The sequence below is a fragment of the Bidens hawaiensis genome, unplaced genomic scaffold (genome assembly GCF_021521415.1).
Source record: "Bidens hawaiensis isolate Kalapana, Puna unplaced genomic scaffold, B.hawaiensis_p1.1 tig00017162_1, whole genome shotgun sequence".
Lineage (NCBI taxonomy): Eukaryota > Viridiplantae > Streptophyta > Magnoliopsida > Asterales > Asteraceae > Bidens > Bidens hawaiensis.
The window spans coordinates 229,599-252,438 of record NW_027492597.1 but is presented as its reverse complement, the minus strand read 5'-3'; the positions used below and the strand labels follow the sequence as shown (position 1 = coordinate 252,438).

The 22,840-nt window shown below is 34.1% G+C and overlaps 3 protein-coding genes and 1 long non-coding RNA gene across 4 annotated transcripts; 1 reads left to right on the top strand and 3 right to left on the bottom strand.

The window, feature by feature from the left end:
• The first annotated feature begins 3,378 nt into the window (after nucleotides 1-3,378).
• Nucleotides 3,379-5,758, top strand: LOC143553264 (uncharacterized). Its single transcript, XR_013138803.1, has 3 exons — nucleotides 3,379-3,492; nucleotides 3,686-3,813; nucleotides 5,172-5,758. It is a non-coding gene; the product is annotated as an uncharacterized LOC143553264 (long non-coding RNA).
• Nucleotides 5,759-11,876: 6,118 nt separating this feature from the next.
• On the bottom strand, nucleotides 11,877-12,188 carry LOC143553279 (histone H4). Its single transcript, XM_077043302.1, has one exon. It carries the CDS (start codon nucleotides 12,186-12,188, stop codon nucleotides 11,877-11,879), a length of 312 nt encoding a protein of 103 aa, XP_076899417.1.
• Nucleotides 12,189-15,477: 3,289 nt separating this feature from the next.
• LOC143553263 (peroxisomal membrane protein PMP22-like) lies at nucleotides 15,478-18,233 on the bottom strand. The gene is made up of 7 exons (XM_077043290.1): nucleotides 18,018-18,233; nucleotides 17,509-17,607; nucleotides 17,261-17,362; nucleotides 17,078-17,153; nucleotides 16,540-16,610; nucleotides 16,376-16,461; nucleotides 15,478-15,788 (listed from the first exon to the last, which is right to left on the bottom strand). Exons 1-7 carry the CDS (start codon nucleotides 18,084-18,086, stop codon nucleotides 15,737-15,739), a joined length of 555 nt encoding a protein of 184 aa, XP_076899405.1. The 5' UTR covers nucleotides 18,087-18,233; the 3' UTR covers nucleotides 15,478-15,736.
• A 3,729-nt stretch (nucleotides 18,234-21,962) lies between these two features.
• LOC143553278 (histone H4) lies at nucleotides 21,963-22,274 on the bottom strand. The gene has a single exon (XM_077043301.1). The coding sequence runs from the start codon at nucleotides 22,272-22,274 to the stop codon at nucleotides 21,963-21,965; it is 312 nt and encodes a 103-aa protein (XP_076899416.1).
• Nucleotides 22,275-22,840: the final 566 nt, after the last annotated feature.

Below are 22,840 nucleotides of genomic sequence, written 5' to 3'. Positions count from 1 at the left end.
AAAAAAAATAAAATTATTTCTTTATATATTAAACCAACTATAATTCCTAATCAAAACTCATCAAATTTATAAAAATTCTCTTTCAACTCTACAACTCTATAATTCCTTACACAAAATTCACTATATATGGATCCTCCATCTATATATAAACAGTTTTTCGGGCCCGACCAACAAGCCGAGGACGTGGAGGAGGATCAGGCGGTTACGAGTGCGATTATGCTCGCGACAAAGTACATGACTTCCGTTACGAGTACAATTAGCTCTCCACCCCCCGTTTCAAAAAGAGCAAATATCGAACGAGATCGTACCGAAGCCAACAACCGACTTCTGCGACTCGCCGAGATACAAGAACCCGAAGACCTTTAGGCGTCGTTTTCGGATGTCTAAAAATTTATTTATGCCATCACCAAAGATTTGGAGCGTGAGTTTGATTACTTTTAGCAAAAGCCTGACGCTCGAGGGACGCTAGGATTCACGGCTATTCATAAGGTTACGTCAGCCGTACGCGTGCTAGCCTACGGAAACATGATCGACATCAACGACGAGTATTTAAAGATGGCCGAAAAAATAACTCGGGACACCTTGGAGTATCTTTGTTACAGTACGTTTTGTTTTTTTTTTTTAAATAGTTTTATCACTTGTTTACTGTGATCATTTATTTTATAAAAGTTTTGTAAAATATAGGAATATTGAAACTATATGGACCACGTTATCTGAGAGAGCCCAACTTTAACGATCTACAACGTCTTTACGAGGCATATACAAGGGTGTATGGTTTCCCCGGCATGATAGGGAGTGTAGATTGCATACATTGGGAATGGGCTAATTGTCCAACTGCATGGCGAGGTCAATTCACACGAGGTGACCAAAAGGGACCAACGGTGAGCCTTCATGCGATCGCTTCATACGACCTTTGGATTTGGTCGGCATTCTTTGGTGTTCCCGGTTCCAACAATGACATAACCGTCTTAGAGCAGTCTCCTGTGATGGAGAGTTACATATCTGGGACCGTTCACGTCGCTTCGTTTTGGGCTAACGATACCTTCTACCATCATGGGTACTATCTGGGTGATGGAATATATCCAGAGTTCGCGATAATCGTTAAAACATTCAGAGACCCGATGGTTGAAAAAAGACAATATTTTAAGAAAGTGCAAGAGTCTGCGATAAAGGATATCGAGAGGTGTTTTGGTGTTCTTCAACAACGATGACATTATGTTAAAAATCATTGTCGTCTGTGGTCTTTAGAAAGAATGAGATGTGCTATGTATGCGTGTATCATAATGCATAACATGATCATCGAGGATGAGGGAAGATCAATATGTCCAACTTTCATACCGGACCCGGATCCACCACGGACTCCAGCAAGTATGGAGCAACGACTGGAAAACTCGGATTCCGTGCGGTCAAGAGAGATACATAACGTACTAAAGGAGGATTTGGTCCAACATCTTTGGATGTATCGGCCTCTGCCTGGTGAAAACGATGATCAAAACGAGGGCAACAATGAAGACGATGATGAAGATAACGACGACGATGGCGAAGACGATGAAGACGACGACGACAAAGACGACGACGACGAAGAGGGCGAAGACGAGGGCAAAGACGACGACAACGTCAACAACGACGAATAGTTTTTTATTTTATTTTCATGTAATATTTATTTAATAAAATATTATTATTGTTTGATTATTCTTATTAAAAATTAAAAAAAAAACAAAAAGTGTAAAAGTGAATAATGCCGGGGGGTGAAGAGTTATGACTACAACCTGTTTTTGTAAAAAACCATAACTCTAACTGAACGTCACATGACACATAATGTCTGGATATGAAGAGTGATGACTACACAATGTCGAAGGTACTAATTTAGAATGGCGTAGTTTTGTCAACATCCTTTTTTATTTTCCTCCGAATTTAAAATACATCACATCACGTCACATGAGTGCGACACAAAACAAAGAAATTAAATTACAAAAATGAATAGGAGACGTGGCGATATTTTCACCATTATTATTATTCAACTCCGATTGATTGATTGATTGATTCATCTGTTAGTTAGATCGGTACCATTATCTCTTTTTATTTTAATTTTGAATGTTGTTGTTACAAACAAGCCCTAAATTAAATTTTACTACATGCTGAATTCAAAATAAGATCAACTGACATCTCTTCTTTTTAGATTTATTCTGTTTGTTTTTTCGACCTCGTTGTTGTTGATGCTTCATGTTTAATTAGTCAGGATTTCATTTGAAGGATATAATGATGAGTGCAACCATCAGACGTAAAGCTTTGTCTCTGCTCAATAATGTATGTATGCTTGCTTCTGCATCATTCATTTTTCGTTTTTATAGAGGTGTTTGTTTGGATGCACATTTATACCTAATATGACAACTTTTATATATATGTCACTTTAGCACTTAACAATTCCGTATACTCTCCTACTATCAACAAGTTATCCTTTTGCAACTTGCAAAACACTAACAATTGTAACAAGTAGGAACTGATCAAGACTTAAAACACCTATATCAGGAATATCGCCAATATGATCTGTACCGATATTCTGACCAATATTTCACATGAGGACAGATAAACGAGATATCGCCGAGATTGACTACAGAGATGTTTATGCATGTATACTGCCATTCTTATGTGCATAATTGATATATTCGTGATAAACTATAATAAGTTGAAGTTGTTGATTAGGGCATTGCGCAATCAATAGAGAGGACCCAACCTGCATTAGCAGGATCTGCATCACGTGGATATGTTGCTGGTATCCCAATGCTTGAGGTAGTTCGGTTATTTCTTTTTTGATTAACGTATGCCATATTATAATAAAGTTCTGTGAAGTTTTGACATTTCATACGGTAATAGAAATTAGAAAGTAACATATTACTTGATTAAATGTGTTCTCCAAATAAGTTTGACCATGTTCACTTGTTAGCTCTCACTTTTGTTGAATTGTGACATTAATTGTTGCTATCATGTGTGATTCTGCTAGGAAATTGGAAGAAAGTCAAAACTGGTGCCGGATTTCATCAAGGTATGTTTAATATTGAACAAGAATATCCATTATCCAAACTGAAATTCATGAATTTGTTAACATAAATCACTAGATGATGTACGACTTGAATAATTGCAGGTCCTCCTGCTTACTCAAAATCCTTGAGGTAGAGAATTATGTTCTTCTTCGTCACTCCTTTATTGTATACTTTTTCATATGGTTCTCATTGTTAATCTTATGGAAAAGATAAATGTTGATGAAAACTTTATTAACTGCTAGTTTATGAAAAATATTATTGTAGTTAGCTTATAATTATCATACTGCTGTAATAAAAAAGATGAAACACCATCCAAACACACCCTTATTGACCTAATATTTGAACCCAACGTTTCATTTACAACAATTTTCTTGTCACAGGGACGTTGTATCATCGCCTAAAACAGATTTTCCAACCCAAACATGGAGTAGATCTTTCTTTACATACCGTGGTATGCTTTTTCAAGCGTCTTAAATCTACTTATTATAATTTATAAACCATGCAAGTTTTTTAGTATTCAATATATGTTGAATACCGTTTTTTTTTTATTTTATGTTCATATGATGAAATTCTTTTTGCTTAATATTACATACAATCAATTTTTTGTAAGTTCTGGCATCCATAATGTGATTATCTTGAAACAGAACCTGCTAAATTAGAGAAGACAGTCAACACCTTGGTCAAAAGGACACACACTGCCCCTGCTTATTTTACTGCCTCGGGTGCTGTTGCTGGAAGTGTGTTAAGTACTCCCATTGTAAAGGCTCCACAGGTGCGTGTTTAAATCTTTTGTTTTTAACTACGAAACTTAATTTTCTACAATTTTTTTAATTGTAATATACTCTTGTCAATTTAAAATTGTAAAAACATGATAAGATTTGGCTAACTATATAGATTTAGGTAACACGTTAAAAATTTGTCATGTTTCTGAAGTACCTTTTATTAACGACAATGTAATAGAATCATGTGGGACCAAGTCATTGGCATCAATCATTGATTAGGGGTGAATATACCATAGCTATCAAATGCGTTAGGCGCAAAGGCCTCTCTGAGGGCCTAGGCGTAAAAAAGGCGTGGATCTAAAAAAGCGCATCTAAATTAAAAAAATTATATTTGATAGATTGCCGTTACTGTTGCTAATAACCTCGACTCATCTGGTAGCCTCTGTTATGCAGAGTTAATTATCGATCAATCACTAGTTCACTATATTTGATAGATTGGCGTTAATCGTTAATTTTGTTAATCCGATGATTTTTTTGTAAATGGTTTAAATATATTATTCAGAAAATATCAAATCCGTAGGATCCTCCTATAATTGCGCCTAAAGTGTTGCAAGTCGGTGGAATTGCGCTTCGCCTGAAATTAGCGCTTAGGCAGCCAAAGCGGGTGCTTTTGATTACTATGGAAAATACAACCGGATTATTTATTAATGTGTTGATTATGTTTATGTTTTGTCTCTAACCGGTCAAAAGGGGGTAAGACAGAAACTAGTCCATTTATTTGAAAGAAATGTGTAGGCTTGTAAACGTACCGAACATTCATTGAATCGTTCATCGTGAAGTTTGTTCATGTTTGGTTATATAATAAACGAACGAACAGGAACAAAATCTGTTGTTTAGTTAGCTAAATGAACGAACATGAACACGTCTTGTTTGTTCATTTATGTTTGTTTAGTTCAAGTTTGTTTAAGTTTGTTCATTTACTTTCGTTAATATACTCATTTAAACTTTAGGCTTATTACAGTTTATTCTAGTTTTAATAAGATTTTAGGCCCAAAACATTTACTTTCTGTTGGTTTTAGCTCAGATATGTTCATCTGTTTTCAGTTACGTTTGTGAACATACACGAACTCATTCATTTCTTAACGAACAAACACAAACAAGAACACCCCCTTTGTTTGATTGTTTGTGTGATCATATGTCCGGTTAAAGTTAAACGAAAGAACACTAACATGCTCCGTTCATGTTCGTTTGGCTCGTTTACACGCTTAGAAACGGGTCATATGGTAGGTTGAAAATCTCCAAAGTGTATTCTTAATGCATAAGGCCTCCTAAATGATTTTCTCTAGAACGTCTAAAGAAATTTGTATTAATCCATATATTTTATTTACTTTTCTTTTGGTGTTTGCAGGCGGCAAAACTAGGCCTGGGCTCGACAGTATTTTCAACTTTCCTACCAAATCTTGCTTTATTTTGGCATATAAATAACGGTATTGAAGAGATACTGGCAGATTATGTTCACCATGAAATGACCCGAAGCCTGATCTTGGTGTTAATGAGGCTCTTCCTTATAGTTGCAGCAAAAGATGTTTTTGTGGCCACAAATTAAATCCATCCTTGTCAGAGTTCATAGGTTTGATCAATAACTGTTGTCTTTTATGTATTTTGAATACGGTGAACGCTCCGAATAAGGATTAGTCCTAGAAAGTTATAGGGCTTGTGAATGATTCGGTTTTTGAGGTTTTGGTTGATGGAATCGTTTTGACTTTTGATTTTTAAGCATGACTTTTTTTTTTCTTTTTTATATCATAAAGGGTGTATAATGGCCTTGATCGTTCTTAACATGGTTGTTTGATTACTAGTAGATTCGGCAAGTATATTATAACGAAGATGCAACGCGATCTGAAGTTTTGGCGACCATGCTTCTTTTTAAAACGGAATCTTCAATATTTACTCTACCTTTTTTTTTGTTCTTATTCTCTCAAGTTTGTTCATAAGAAAACTAGGAGAATGTGAAAAATCTTAAAATTAAGTCTTTTTAGTTCTACCCATACACAAGCTTTGTATTGTACAAGATATATAACATGTCCACTTCATTGTATTAACTAAAATAGTTAGTATATAAAACTGTCTCAGACTCTCACATGATAGACTTGATATAGCCTTCTATCAGATCAAATGAATTGTTGTGTTTGTAACCATACATTGATGGAATCAGCCGTGCAAAGTTTATAGAGCCTTTCAAGAAATTTCCCGAAAAAGGGTTAGGGGAGAGGCATTGTTTGTTTTAACGCTTCCATGTGTCTGAAATCATCTTCCTGACGTGCTCCCGGGCAATTTTAATAGTACTATACTCATGTTCCATGAGGAGACACTTGACATATGATCCATCATGGTCGTCTTGATTCTCTTCCTGTTAGAAAGATCATATATCGAGTCAGTTACATATCACAAATTAGTAAAGGGGTTAGCTAAACGTACCCATTTAGATTTTCAACATACCCCTTCTTGAAAACACAAAATCAAAAAGTTTTGCCCCTTTTAGTATGGATATGGGTAAATATTAGTGATGTAAAAAGTTGAAAGGGAAGTGCAACATATCAAAATGGAGGGACAAGGTATGTTTAGCGCAATTCGTAAAGGATCTAATACATTGTCAACATAAAATTTGAGTAAACATTTTAACCTGTTCAGATTTCAAATCATCTGTAAGACGGAGAATTTTTGAAACCGATGATACAATGCCATGATCATTGTCAATAAGGTTCCCTTTTTCTTTGGTGGCGCCATCACCAAGGAGGTAAAACATGTGAACTAGGAAAACTTGTACACCCGAACTGATCATCCCATTCTTCAAGTATTCTTCCGGCTTTGGAATATGCCCAGATGCAAACCATTTTGCTTCCACCAAAAAGGCATCAAACAATGTCACCCACTGCAAAATTGTTTTGGAAAGTGTAGAGGTAATAATATATTGGATAATAAAAATATTACTTGCAAGTGGTATGGTGTTCGTCCCACAAAAGTGGCCGGTGTGGGTTAAAATCCGTAATGAGTTTATCTTTGTGCTTGTTTATTATTTACTTAAAATCTAATATCACAATGAACAGTATATATCATACCGACTTTCGTAAGGATTTTATGGGGTTAAATCCATGTTTGTCATAAACTCTGCGCGCAATCTCATTTGTAGTGTCATATAAAGCTTTGAAGCATGACTTATCATAGTATGGAAGCTGCTTTACAGGGCCAATATCCCACCTGCAAATATATATATATATATATAGGGGAAGGTTCACGTACATTTTGATCTTAACATGAGTATGTAGGAAATAATGCCAATTTATTTAAAAATGTGAACGTAAGAAACAATACCAACTACAATGCCAATCTACATAAACAATGACTTATAATAACAAAAAAAGAACCTAAAAACTACAACAAAAGAATCAAAATCAAGACCTAAATAATAACAGCATATACCAGCAAATACTTATAACAGCAAAAGAAAACATCTAATAATAACAAAAAAATATAAATAAGCAAATACTTATAACGTCTCATAATCGAAAATTAGCAAATACTAACAAAAAAATAGCAGCAAACACCTATAAAAATAAACCTAATCATAACAACAAATTGGTTCTCACTGTTTTCATGTTAAGAATAAAATGTATTTGATCATGTTTCTATATATATATTTGTGTGTATTAATGATCGAAAATATTAAAAAGTAAAACATAAAAAAATTAGAAATGATGTTATGGTTTGTTGTGTACATGTTGACCGCTTCTGTAAGTAGAGTAAGTTCATTAAGGCTTCCATAGATATCAAAAATATCATCTATGATATAAATGAGAGAGACGGTTTTTGTAAGATCGATTCTCTGCTGCGACAAGGTCGGATTTGATAAGGAAACCATAGGCACAATATACCACTTTAGAGGTTGGTTCCTTGCAAGATTTAACTCTTGCCCCAACCCTAGGTCCTCCCACCACCTACAATAGAAAAACAAGAGTATGTAAATATACGTGTGCAGTTGTGTACCATGCACATATACATACACACATACAGACATAAATATACATGTTTACCTACATAACTTTATGTTTTATTTTTTAGTTAATTTTTATAAAATAAATATGAGATTTTGGTGTTTGATTGGTCCATGCAATAAAAATAAGCAAATAAAACATGATCTTCCGCCCGCATGCCATGTTTTGTCAAAACGTTTGCACCCCAAAAGCTGTGAACAGGCCCCGCCAGTATTAATGGTGTGAAGGTGTTTCTAGCTTATTCGAGTGGCTGGGGTGCCTGGATCTACTAAAGATAGCCCGCCAACAAATATCAATCTATGAGTAGAACATCGACGGTGACCAAGATGACTTGTCACTTGTCACAAGGGGAATATTTTATTATTATTTCAAAGCCATGCTAAAAGAATATCGAAAGGAGCATCACCATCAGCCAATATCGATTATGAACATGTCCCGGTTTAAAACTGAATGTTGGTTTGAGAAGCTCGGTTGTCAAGTTGAACCGTTACATTTTTATACTTGAAACCCGGTCTGGCTTGAACATAAAACGGTTCATCATTTTTTACCAAAATCAAACTTGTTTCAAGTCCGTAACCCGATTTGTGCCCTCACCACTTTGATAGAATTTGTGTGAAAGTAAACATAAAATAAGTTTTGCCTATATTAGTTTTATATTATGAACATATTGTTTATCTAAGTGTCCTTAATTTCGTATCAATATTTTGGCTAGAGGGTTTTGATTAAATATATATAAGTAAAACTATCGTTCAAATCAAAGGAAAAAAAATAGGGTTACGGAGGTGTAAATAACAAAGTGTGGTTAATTATGCTACATATAACTAGAGTAGTTACACTACCGGGATAATTATTCTACTTGTACAAGCAGTTAGGCTATGTGTAGTGGAAGGACTACATTGATGGACGATTTTTAACACGTGGCGTCACGTCAGCAAAGGACGATTTTCATTTTAGGATGTAGTGGTTTGTAGCCCAGTATCGCCCCACTACACAATACACATTGCCTTACACTACTTATAACGAAAGTAATTACACTTGTAGTTATACAAAGTAGTTACTATAATACAATTACGCTACCTCTAAACTATAGTAATTACACTACTAGACCCAGTAGAATCCCACTTAGAAAACAAGTAGTAGTATGGTTTGGAAAAAATATCATCATTCCAAACCCGATTGGCGGTGACTTTAAACAAATAACCGAGCAGTCTCTGACACGTGTGTTACCAGTTTACCACACTATATATCAGTGGTCCGCGAAGCAGTTGATCACCCCCACCTACTGTAACAACTCCCTGCAAAAAGGCCCACCAAAGATAGACAGACAGACAGACAGACTCATTACTTACAATTACAGAGAGAACAAGTTCTAGTGAGAGAGAAAGAAACCCTCTCTTTCTCTCTCTACCTATACATACACCATAACTGTATATATATACCTCGATTGCTGGATACTCTGATTCTCTCCTTACGGCCGCCGCGATCATTCAATGCAGGAAAATTAATTAATTAAATAATAATAATATTCGTAACTGGAGAATGAAAATTAATATTATGTTGCATTGTGATCGGGTATTCATTAGTTTTGATCTGTAATTCGATATTCCGATTGCTGATTGTGCCATGTTTTCGATTTTCTTCAACTCGGCCAACATTACTCGGAGTTGGTCCAACTCGGAGCTAGTCGGCTCAACTCAGTTAACTTGCTTCAAGTCAGAGTTTCACATATTTTCGATATATTTTCACGGAGATACCAACATGTTTGGATCAAATACAAATGATTTTATCGTGAAAAGTTAACAAACTAGTATTTATTATTAGTACATAATTTTTGAACTAGAGCAATTATTATAACATTATTTTACTTTTTTAATAACATAATTACTCTAGTTCAAAACTGTAATTATAATAGTTATTTGTATGTTTAGTAGGTTAATTTTATTTGTATCGGATCCCACCCGAGAATTAAACGATTTCTATGTCTAAGTTATTACTAAAGAATATAAGTATCAACTTTTGAAATGTATTCTTTTGATTTGTATTGATATTAGCGTATTTTGGTATAAATATTAGTATACTTATGGTATTTGGCATATATAAAATTACTTGAAAATTAGTTCGTTTTTTTTTTTAATAATTGTCATGTCTCAATACTCCCCGAGGTCTCCCTGCCTAGGCTTACAATTTCGCAAGCGACCGAGTGCCTAGCCACTTTTGCAACATTGGTGTGAAGCAATTGTTTTTCGTGAAGTTTCTACAGCAAATAATATTAAAAGTAACCGGAGATAATGATTTATCTGTTGCGTTTGGTTAAATCAGACTTTATGTAGGTTAAGTTTATATTCTGTGGAACCCTAGCACATGGTATGTTATTGCAATAGTGAGTTAAAGAGGCCTTTTGTATTATTGTGCTTTATGATGCTATTTAAGGCAGAGGACTGCTTTTAGCTAAACAATGAATGTCTCATTTCAATTTTTTCGTTATGCATTGACCCCTTTCAACCTAAACCCGTCCTGACCTAAACCAAACTAACCTTTTTTGTATCGAATCATTCCAACGTTACCCTTTTAGACCCATGACCCGAACGCCCGAACCCGCCCGATTCGTTTGCCGGTCTTTAATGGTAATTTTAAATGAAAAGGTATAGCAATACCATACTCAAATTAAAGAGAATATAATACTCGTTTTTATTGTATACTATTTTTAAAAAAATATTAGCGAATGAAAAGGTTATACACGTTTAAACGTCGTCGGGGTAATTGATTTAAAATAAGGGGTATATATGTAACTAATATATATATTAACAAAATGTGATTAAAGTTAAGGAATTAAACTTGTAATTACCGTAACATATTTTGGTAAAAGACAAAATTATCAAAGACTAAATTGCCCCTAAAATGCTTAATTTTATGTATTATAGCTTGCATGGGAAATTTCATATAAAAGTAACCAAGTTTTAAAAGTGTTCCAATTAGGTCACTCAACTTTAAAAAGAGTTCCAATTATGTCACCCAACTTTCATATTTTATTAAATTAAAGGTTTTAACATGTTTTTTAACGTTTTTATTTTTTGTTTCACATAGGAAATCATTTTATCTATTTTTTGATGTTGACGTTGAATAGCGACATGGATTTTATTTTTTATTTTTGAATTTAATATAATTAACGTTTTCAATTTTTTAAAAATATAACTACATATATTGCGAATTCCGACCCCTACATCTTATCCTCCATTTATTTCTTAACAAACAAAAAAATCGGTGAGACTCGATTTGAAGATTTAGTGACCCTATTTGAAAAAAATATGCATGAATGACCTAATTAGAACACTTTTGAAAGTTGGTTGCTATTCTATGAGATATTCCCTAGTTTGTATTAAAAGCAATAGGTTTGGTACCTCTTAAAAATTAAAAAATCTCTCACTCATAAATTATATACAATAAAGATAAGTTTATAACTCTTAAATGCTAGTTTTAAAGGCGTCTTCTAAAGGTTGATACTTCAAAACATTCATGTTATTTGTAGATTGTACAACTAGCATGGAGCAAAATATGTGTTTTTTATTTAAAAACTACATGTTTTTTATTTTATAACTATGTGAGAGACTGAGAGTTATGTAAGAGTCGTTATTGTTTTAATTTTTTTTCTTTTACAAGTTTACCAGTATGTCTAAAACCTAATATTTGATGGTTTACAAATGAGTATCAGCCAATTACACTACTATTAGCTCTAATAAATAACACAGGGAGATATTATGCCATTACAAATGAGCAAATGATATATGATACCAGTATCGAACCATAACCAAAACAAGCATTTTAATACCAACACTAAGTATTCAAGAAAAGCATGATCGGTACTAGTACTGGTTGGCACTAATCTTTACCAAATTTTTGCCTGCATTACCGAAACATCTGTCCCAAAGACAATAATAACAAACAATTTGCCATAATCAACAACCACCGAATCCAACATTTCAACAAACATAGTAGAATCCAATTAAACATCCAAATTCAACAATCCAATTCTTAATTAACAAACTAATAACACCATGAAATAATCAGCCTCCAAATCCATAAAGAGTTCGTCCTTGTCTCTTGAGAGCGTACACAACATCCATAGCAGTCACCGTTTTCCTACGAGCGTGCTCGGTATAAGTCACCGCGTCACGAATCACATTCTCCAAAAATATCTTCAACACGCCACGGGTTTCCTCGTAAATCAGCCCGCTGATTCTCTTAACCCCGCCTCTTCTCGCCAGCCTTCGGATTGCGGGTTTTGTGATTCCTTGAATGTTGTCGCGGAGGACCTTGCGGTGTCGCTTTGCTCCGCCCTTGCCGAGGCCTTTTCCGCCCTTTCCACGACCAGACATGTTTGAAATGAGATTGGGGTGTATAAGATTTGAATTTGTTTTGAGTGAGGTGGAGATGAGGGATTTTAAGGTGGTTTTATAGTTGAGGTTTTTGGAGGGAGGATTTGAATTTTGGGGGGATGAATGATCCGTGTGAAGTTGTGATGGTGATTTTGAACCGTTGATTGATTTGAAGTTGTTTGAGAGTGTGGATTGATGACATGGATTTTTATGTGTTTATTCTTTTTTTTTTCTTTTCTGTTTTTTCATATTGATAATTTGTGTGACCATATGCAAAAAGTCTTTATTTTGAAATTTTGAATCGATTCTAATTTCTAATAAAAAATTGTTAAGGAAAAATTCAAATTGATTATTTTTGGCATAGACAAAATTTTATCTTTACATCAAATTTCAGTGGATGTCCTTTATCTTTAAAATTAACATAATTTATACTTTACGTTTTAAGATGTTTCATCGTTTGTCCTTTAAACCTAACTCAGTTTTCCTCGTTAACTTTAGTCATGTGTTATGCACATGAGAACAAATTGGTCATTTTACCTATTAAACTAACACAATAAAAAACATATATATATATATATATATATATGTACACACACTCTTATCTCTCTTTCCTCCCACCAGCCACCATCACCCTCTCTTCCACCACCACTCCTTCATCTTTCCCTAAATCTAAAAACCCCTCTCTCTCCCTTCTTCCTCTATTCACACCATCAGACACAACCCGGATCTCCGGTAACAATCACCATCACCTTCAGCAATCCACACCGTCTAACACCTAGCATCACTGACTTCGGCACCTGCAATTTAAGGTTCCTAATTTCATAGGGTTATTTTGATGCTTGTTGTTACAGAGAAAAACATGAGAGAAAGAGAGCGGGAGAGAGGCACGATTTCTTCTTCTACAAATAAACTCATCCAGTTAATACCCAAATCTCATTTGAACGGATCAGTAGGCTTATATCATTTGCACGCATCGACAGATCTTGGGGTCTGGGATTGAGTGTGTATATTCGGATCATGGTTTTGGGATGAAATCGAACGACATTAGAACGAATCCAGTCGTCGGCTAGGGTTTGATTAGCGTCAATTGGGGTGACAATTGCGTTTGGTACCATTAGCGGCACTGAAATTTAGGTGTTTGAGTGACTTGATGATTTTAGAGTTTGCATCGGTGATTTTGGTGTGTATTATCAGACTGTTTTGGAGATGCGCTAGGCTTGATAGTGTTCGAACTGACCCGATTTAGCGGTGGTGGGTAGAGGGGGAGAGAGAGAGAGAGAGAGAGATAGAGAGAGTGTGTGTATTTACATATTATATATATGTTAAAGTTTTTTAAACCAATAGGTAAAATGACTAATTACGCTCATGTGCTTTGTACATGATCAAAATTAACGAGAAAAACTAACCGAGTTAGCGTTAAAGGACAAACGGTGTAACATTTTGAAACATAAAGTACAAATTATGTTAATTTTAATGATAAAGGACAACCACTGAAATTTGATGCAAAGATAAAGAACAATTTCTATAATTTTGTCTTTAGCATATATAAAAATCGATATTTTAAAATTTCTCAATTAATTCTAATTTGTTGTGTGATTATGATTTGTCCATATAATCATAAGTTTTTTTTTTCTAATGGTGGCTGTATGCAAACTACCTTAAAATCTACTTCTAATACGAAGAAATGAAATAAATATGGGGAATGAAATACAAAAAAAAAATGAAATGAATCATTACTATTTCTTTGTGTTGTTTGGTTATTACGTATAAATGAAATAAATCACAACTTTATTTATTTGTTTATTAAATAGTAAACAACACACATAATATTTTTGTCAATTAATGGAACGGTAATAACTGAATACGATATAATAATAAAAATATAATAATAATTATAACTTAATAATAGTTATACTATAATAAAACGATGACAATGAAACTTTTGAACATTTTTCATTTCATTCCTTGAAGGAATGAAAAAAAAAGCACCTCATACTAAATAATGAAAAATGTTACATTTGGAAGGAATTGCATTTCTTATGAATGATTCATTCAATTTATTAATGACAACCAAACATGTTTTATTTCATTTCTTTAAAATGATCCATTCCATTCCATTCCGTGTATCATTACTTCATATCAAACACTACCTAGATGTCGAATTGTTGAACAAGAACGTTTGGACCTCTAGTTGACTAGCTAGCACAACAGAGTGCCCTCTAGTTAATCAAACCAGTTGTTCCACAATTTCTTTTCTGTAGAATAGTGAAATAACTATTCCTAAACTTAATTTTGAAGAGCATGATGTCATTTTTATTAACTTCCATCCTCTTATGATTGTGATCAGAATCATAGTATTTGGAAGGATTCTTAAGTACCAATACTTCACCACTGTCAATCAATAACGTCATCATAATGTATGGTCCAAAGCAAAATGAGTTCCACATCATTGGATACTATATTATCAGTTGTTGCTTTCAAATGATGCTTCCACATGAAGAATTCATCATGAATTAGGGTTGTGTGTTTGTCACTTTGTTGATTGAACTATTTTATTAGTTCTCAATTTCAAAATGGCGTCTTACAATTTACAAATTGCCTAACACTGATCTATTTATAGTCGTGGTCTAATAACAGCACCATAAAGAAGTTAAAGCTCAAACATTCTTCATCCGTGAGAACTTCACATCCGGGTTAACTTTAGTGGTGTATACATGTAAACATGTATATTTGGGTGAGCTTGTATATCTGAGTTAAGTTGACTCGGATACACAATACACATCCGGATCAACTACAAAAACAACTTTTGATCGCTTCAGCCTCAAGATATGGCCCAACAGTTCGTTTAGAACATTAACAAACGAACATAAGCGGGCACACACACATTCACTTTCTTAACAAGCAACGAACGAACACAAACATGCTTAATTCATGTTAATTCAGTTTGTTTATAGGCTGAATACCAACATTAAATGCAACATTATACAAAGACGCCATGATGTTCAAGGTCATAAGATGCTTTGGACCAGCATGCATACGGCAAAAAAGACAAGAAACGACTCGATGTTAGGATACAAGCATTAACGGAACAGTTCAAAATGATGTTAGGATACAAGCATTAATGACGACACATTTCAAATTTACCGGATGTATACCTAATCCTAAATAAAATGGAAACAAACTAACCATACGTTTTGACCTACTCGCATATACACTAACATAAGCAAATGATCGAACGTGTTGCACTCAGACCGAGCCATATATAGATGCACAAGTAATCTATTTAGCATAATTCTAACCATATCATTGATTCAGAACAATCCCTGTTACATTACATAGCTTTAATTCGACACCAGCTTAATAATCAAGATACAAGATAATGGGACGGAACCCCGTTTTGCTGTTCGCGCATTCCAATAGATAAAAATAAGATAGAAAATATTGGTAAACAAATTTTTAATAACTTATGAGCTAAAACAAAGCCAATTTAAACATAATAGCAGAGGCAGCAGCAGAAGACGTTATTAGAGACATTCCTTTAAATTTGCTTAACCTTTGGTTATTGTCATTGATCTTGCTCTTAAATTCAAGAATATACCCCTACAAATTAAATTAAAAAATAAATATAACTAGTTTGGCTCATCTAGGGGTGTAACGAGCCAAGCCACTCGTGAACTACTCAAGCCTGGCTCGCTAAAAGCTTGAATCAACCCGAGCTAAAACGAGCCCGAGCCCAAACTTATATTGTAGCTCTTTTAATAAATGAGCTTAAGCTTGACTAAACAAGCCTATTATTCATATAATTTTTAGTTAATATATATTAACACAATATTATAAATGCTATATACAAATTTATGATAAAATAATTAAATAATATATATTATGTTATATGTAAAAATTTATATTTGATTTATATATCAAATTAATTATAAATAAAGATAAATAAAATAATTAAATAATAAACGAGCAAAGTCCGATCCGATCTCGAGCTTGAAACTGCTCAAGACACGGGGTTGAGCTTTAGAAATAGAGCTCTGAACGAGCAGAGCTCGAGCTCTCTTAAGTTAAATGAGCTTAGGCTTGGCTCGGCTACACCCCTAAGCTCACTAGTCTACCATCATAGAATGGTATAAAACAACATAACCAAATAGACCCGACAATCTATTGTATAAACTGAAAACACGTACCAGCACATTGCGACAAAGCTTTGGAGGATGACACGGAATTGCAGTGGCACGTGTCGGTGGTTTATCCACCCGATTACCGGCCAGAACTGAACATTGGTTGATAAATTTCACTCTCTTGTTACAAAATTTTAAAAGTAACAATAAATATGGAAGTAGAGAAGTACCGTCCACCCTGTATACTGTACTGTAGGGTATTCCTTCTTGATTTTGGATTTCACCTGGATCCACGGCCTTCCTGCGTATAATTTGACATAACCAAACGCCCAAGTTATTCTCTAAGTCCGATAATCAGTTTCAAAACGCATGTCCAAACACCCGCTTAACATTTTGAGTCTAAATTTATTCACTTTGATTTTAACCAATTAATAACAAGTTAACAGACAATATTGTCCCCAAGGAGCTCTCGCCTTTATTATTGGTTCCCAGAGCGTAGACTTCCCAAGTAGGGGTGCATGAACTGAGCCACTCGTCAGTTACTCACTCTAGATTCGCTTAAAGCTTGATCTAGGGCAAGTTTAATAAACGGGCCTGAGCTTCATACACGGAGCTTGATTAGGCTCGTGCGCCCAACTCGCATTGATGGTATTTAAGGTAGGACATTACTTATGGCTTAGTATCTCTCTTGTAGACAAAACAACATGACATGTGTCACGTAATAACAAAAGATTCAAACCATTACTACTCTAAGCTGTAAGACCTTACCCTCAATAACAAACCCATAGTAGAGCATAAAGATCAAGTTGTTCCACGGACCGGATGTCAACTGCTCAACCACCACCTGCAAGATGAAACCGCCAGCCATGAATCCCAATCACATAACTTGGTTGTAAGATTCTAAATTTCCATCGATACCCATATTCAAAGATTGATATAAATCTATAATACCTTCTTGGCAACCGTTTTCGAGTCCTTTTTGCCCTTGAACAACTTATCCAACATTATATGGTAATAATGCCCAAATGGTCCCAGATATGCAAACCCAAAAAGCTGCATATTTTCTTAATATTAATCATTCATCCATAAACAACCATACACTTTAAACTAAGATCACTCTAATACAAGATTCTTGATGACTAATAGTCAACGGATTGACTTCAAAAAGTCAACAAATATGAAAGATAATGAGATCATACCACTTTGAGAATAAGACGACGGATTTGCAGTTTCTGGATGCCAGTGAGCTTCTGAGAAACAATATCACTGATCGCGGACAATACTCCAGCAGTTATAGCCTAAAATATGCACAAATTATAACCCAATTCATAATAAATCAAGAAAAACAAAACCCGTTTCTTGATTTAACTAAAACCACAAAATTAGTAAGAACAACAGTTCAATTTCAACAAATGAAACAAACCCAGTTTCTAATTCACCAAAATAAGCAAACCCATTTCTTGATTTAACTAAAACCACAAAATCAATAGAGAAAACCGTTGGATTTCATCAAATGAAACAAACTCAGTTTCTATTTCATCAAAATAAGCAAAACCCATTTCTTGATTTAACTAAAAACCACAAAATCAACATGAAAAAACAGTTCGAATTCGTCAAATGAAACAAACCCAGTTTCTAATTCACCAAAATAAGCAAAACCCAGTTCTTGAAATCAACATAAATGAAGTAGATCGAGAAAAGATTGCACCTTTGTTCTTAGTGGATGCTGTTGAAGCTGTAGCAAGTACTGCTGAAGCCCTCTTTTAGCGATCGACATGTTTTGAGGATGATTTGTTGTCGGAATAAAAATTGAATTGAACAACCTATAAATTGTCGAATTTCACTTTATGGTTGTTGCTCGGAAATTGAATATTTTTTTCCTACTTACCTAACCATGACTGGCATTGTACTACAAGGGCCCAGATGCCATATAATCAAAGTGTGTTAAAGGTTGGTAGTTGTGAACATGTAAAAGTTTGTTAACTGGACCGGGTTTAATTCAAACTCATATCGATTATGAACATGTCCCGGTTTAAAACTGAATGTTGGTTTGAGAAGCTCGGTTGTCAAGTTGAACCGTTACATTTTTATACTTGAAACCCGGTCTGGCTTGAACATAAAACGGTTCATCATTTTTTACCAAAATCAAACTTGTTTCAAGTCCGTAACCCGATTTGTGCCCTCACCACTTTGATAGAATTTGTGTGAAAGTAAACATAAAATAAGTTTTGCCTATATTAGTTTTATATTATGAACATATTGTTTATCTAAGTGTCCTTAATTTCGTATCAATATTTTGGCTAGAGGGTTTTGATTAAATATATATAAGTAAAACTATCGTTCAAATCAAAGGAAAAAAAATAGGGTTACGGAGGTGTAAATAACAAAGTGTGGTTAATTATGCTACATATAACTAGAGTAGTTACACTACCGGGATAATTATTCTACTTGTACAAGCAGTTAGGCTATGTGTAGTGCAAGGACTACATTGATGGACGATTTTTAACACGTGGCGTCACGTCAGCAAAGGACGATTTTCATTTTAGGATGTAGTGGTTTGTAGCCCAGTATCGCCCCACTACACAATACACATTGCCTTACACTACTTATAACGAAAGTAATTACACTTGTAGTTATACAAAGTAGTTACTATAATACAATTACGCTACCTCTAAACTATAGTAATTACACTACTAGACCCAGTAGAATCCCACTTAGAAAACAAGTAGTAGTATGGTTTGGAAAAAATATCATCATTCCAAACCCGATTGGCGGTGACTTTAAACAAATAACCGAGCAGTCTCTGACACGTGTGTTACCAGTTTACCACACTATATATCAGTGGTCCGCGAAGCAGTTGATCACCCCCACCTACTGTAACAACTCCCTGCAAAAAGGCCCACCAAAGATAGACAGACAGACAGACAGACTCATTACTTACAATTACAGAGAGAACAAGTTCTAGTGAGAGAGAAAGAAACCCTCTCTTTCTCTCTCTACCTATACATACACCATAACTGTATATATATACCTCGATTGCTGGATACTCTGATTCTCTCCTTACGGCCGCCGCGATCATTCAATGCAGGAAAATTAATTAATTAAATAATAATAATATTCGTAACTGGAGAATGAAAATTAATATTATGTTGCATTGTGATCGGGTATTCATTAGTTTTGATCTGTAATTCGATATTCCGATTGCTGATTGTGCCATGTTTTCGATTTTCTTCAACTCGGCCAACATTACTCGGAGTTGGTCCAACTCGGAGCTAGTCGGCTCAACTCAGTTAACTTGCTTCAAGTCAGAGTTTCACATATTTTCGATATATTTTCACGGAGATACCAACATGTTTGGATCAAATACAAATGATTTTATCGTGAAAAGTTAACAAACTAGTATTTATTATTAGTACATAATTTTTGAACTAGAGCAATTATTATAACATTATTTTACTTTTTTAATAACATAATTACTCTAGTTCAAAACTGTAATTATAATAGTTATTTGTATGTTTAGTAGGTTAATTTTATTTGTATCGGATCCCACCCGAGAATTAAACGATTTCTATGTCTAAGTTATTACTAAAGAATATAAGTATCAACTTTTGAAATGTATTCTTTTGATTTGTATTGATATTAGCGTATTTTGGTATAAATATTAGTATACTTATGGTATTTGGCATATATAAAATTACTTGAAAATTAGTTCGTTTTTTTTTTTAATAATTGTCATGTCTCAATACTCCCCGAGGTCTCCCTGCCTAGGCTTACAATTTCGCAAGCGACCGAGTGCCTAGCCACTTTTGCAACATTGGTGTGAAGCAATTGTTTTTCGTGAAGTTTCTACAGCAAATAATATTAAAAGTAACCGGAGATAATGATTTATCTGTTGCGTTTGGTTAAATCAGACTTTATGTAGGTTAAGTTTATATTCTGTGGAACCCTAGCACATGGTATGTTATTGCAATAGTGAGTTAAAGAGGCCTTTTGTATTATTGTGCTTTATGATGCTATTTAAGGCAGAGGACTGCTTTTAGCTAAACAATGAATGTCTCATTTCAATTTTTTCGTTATGCATTGACCCCTTTCAACCTAAACCCGTCCTGACCTAAACCAAACTAACCTTTTTTGTATCGAATCATTCCAACGTTACCCTTTTAGACCCATGACCCGAACGCCCGAACCCGCCCGATTCGTTTGCCGGTCTTTAATGGTAATTTTAAATGAAAAGGTATAGCAATACCATACTCAAATTAAAGAGAATATAATACTCGTTTTTATTGTATACTATTTTTAAAAAAATATTAGCGAATGAAAAGGTTATACACGTTTAAACGTCGTCGGGGTAATTGATTTAAAATAAGGGGTATATATGTAACTAATATATATATTAACAAAATGTGATTAAAGTTAAGGAATTAAACTTGTAATTACCGTAACATATTTTGGTAAAAGACAAAATTATCAAAGACTAAATTGCCCCTAAAATGCTTAATTTTATGTATTATAGCTTGCATGGGAAATTTCATATAAAAGTAACCAAGTTTTAAAAGTGTTCCAATTAGGTCACTCAACTTTAAAAAGAGTTCCAATTATGTCACCCAACTTTCATATTTTATTAAATTAAAGGTTTTAACATGTTTTTTAACGTTTTTATTTTTTGTTTCACATAGGAAATCATTTTATCTATTTTTTGATGTTGACGTTGAATAGCGACATGGATTTTATTTTTTATTTTTGAATTTAATATAATTAACGTTTTCAATTTTTTAAAAATATAACTACATATATTGCGAATTCCGACCCCTACATCTTATCCTCCATTTATTTCTTAACAAACAAAAAAATCGGTGAGACTCGATTTGAAGATTTAGTGACCCTATTTGAAAAAAATATGCATGAATGACCTAATTAGAACACTTTTGAAAGTTGGTTGCTATTCTATGAGATATTCCCTAGTTTGTATTAAAAGCAATAGGTTTGGTACCTCTTAAAAATTAAAAAATCTCTCACTCATAAATTATATACAATAAAGATAAGTTTATAACTCTTAAATGCTAGTTTTAAAGGCGTCTTCTAAAGGTTGATACTTCAAAACATTCATGTTATTTGTAGATTGTACAACTAGCATGGAGCAAAATATGTGTTTTTTATTTAAAAACTACATGTTTTTTATTTTATAACTATGTGAGAGACTGAGAGTTATGTAAGAGTCGTTATTGTTTTAATTTTTTTTCTTTTACAAGTTTACCAGTATGTCTAAAACCTAATATTTGATGGTTTACAAATGAGTATCAGCCAATTACACTACTATTAGCTCTAATAAATAACACAGGGAGATATTATGCCATTACAAATGAGCAAATGATATATGATACCAGTATCGAACCATAACCAAAACAAGCATTTTAATACCAACACTAAGTATTCAAGAAAAGCATGATCGGTACTAGTACTGGTTGGCACTAATCTTTACCAAATTTTTGCCTGCATTACCGAAACATCTGTCCCAAAGACAATAATAACAAACAATTTGCCATAATCAACAACCACCGAATCCAACATTTCAACAAACATAGTAGAATCCAATTAAACATCCAAATTCAACAATCCAATTCTTAATTAACAAACTAATAACACCATGAAATAATCAGCCTCCAAATCCATAAAGAGTTCGTCCTTGTCTCTTGAGAGCGTACACAACATCCATAGCAGTCACCGTTTTCCTACGAGCGTGCTCGGTATAAGTCACCGCGTCACGAATCACATTCTCCAAAAATATCTTCAACACGCCACGGGTTTCCTCGTAAATCAGCCCGCTGATTCTCTTAACCCCGCCTCTTCTCGCCAGCCTTCGGATTGCGGGTTTTGTGATTCCTTGAATGTTGTCGCGGAGGACCTTGCGGTGTCGCTTTGCTCCGCCCTTGCCGAGGCCTTTTCCGCCCTTTCCACGACCAGACATGTTTGAAATGAGATTGGGGTGTATAAGATTTGAATTTGTTTTGAGTGAGGTGAGGTGGAGATGAGGGATTTTAAGGTGGTTTTATAGTTGAGGTTTTTGGAGGGAGGATTTGAATTTTGGGGGGATGAATGATCCGTGTGAAGTTGTGATGGTGATTTTGAACCGTTGATTGATTTGAAGTTGTTTGAGAGTGTGGATTGATGACATGGATTTTTATGTGTTTATTCTTTTTTTTTTCTTTTCTGTTTTTTCATATTGATAATTTGTGTGACCATATGCAAAAAGTCTTTATTTTGAAATTTTGAATCGATTCTAATTTCTAATAAAAAATTGTTAAGGAAAAATTCAAATTGATTATTTTTGGCATAGACAAAATTTTATCTTTACATCAAATTTCAGTGGATGTCCTTTATCTTTAAAATTAACATAATTTATACTTTACGTTTTAAGATGTTTCATCGTTTGTCCTTTAAACCTAACTCAGTTTTCCTCGTTAACTTTAGTCATGTGTTATGCACATGAGAACAAATTGGTCATTTTACCTATTAAACTAACACAATAAAAAA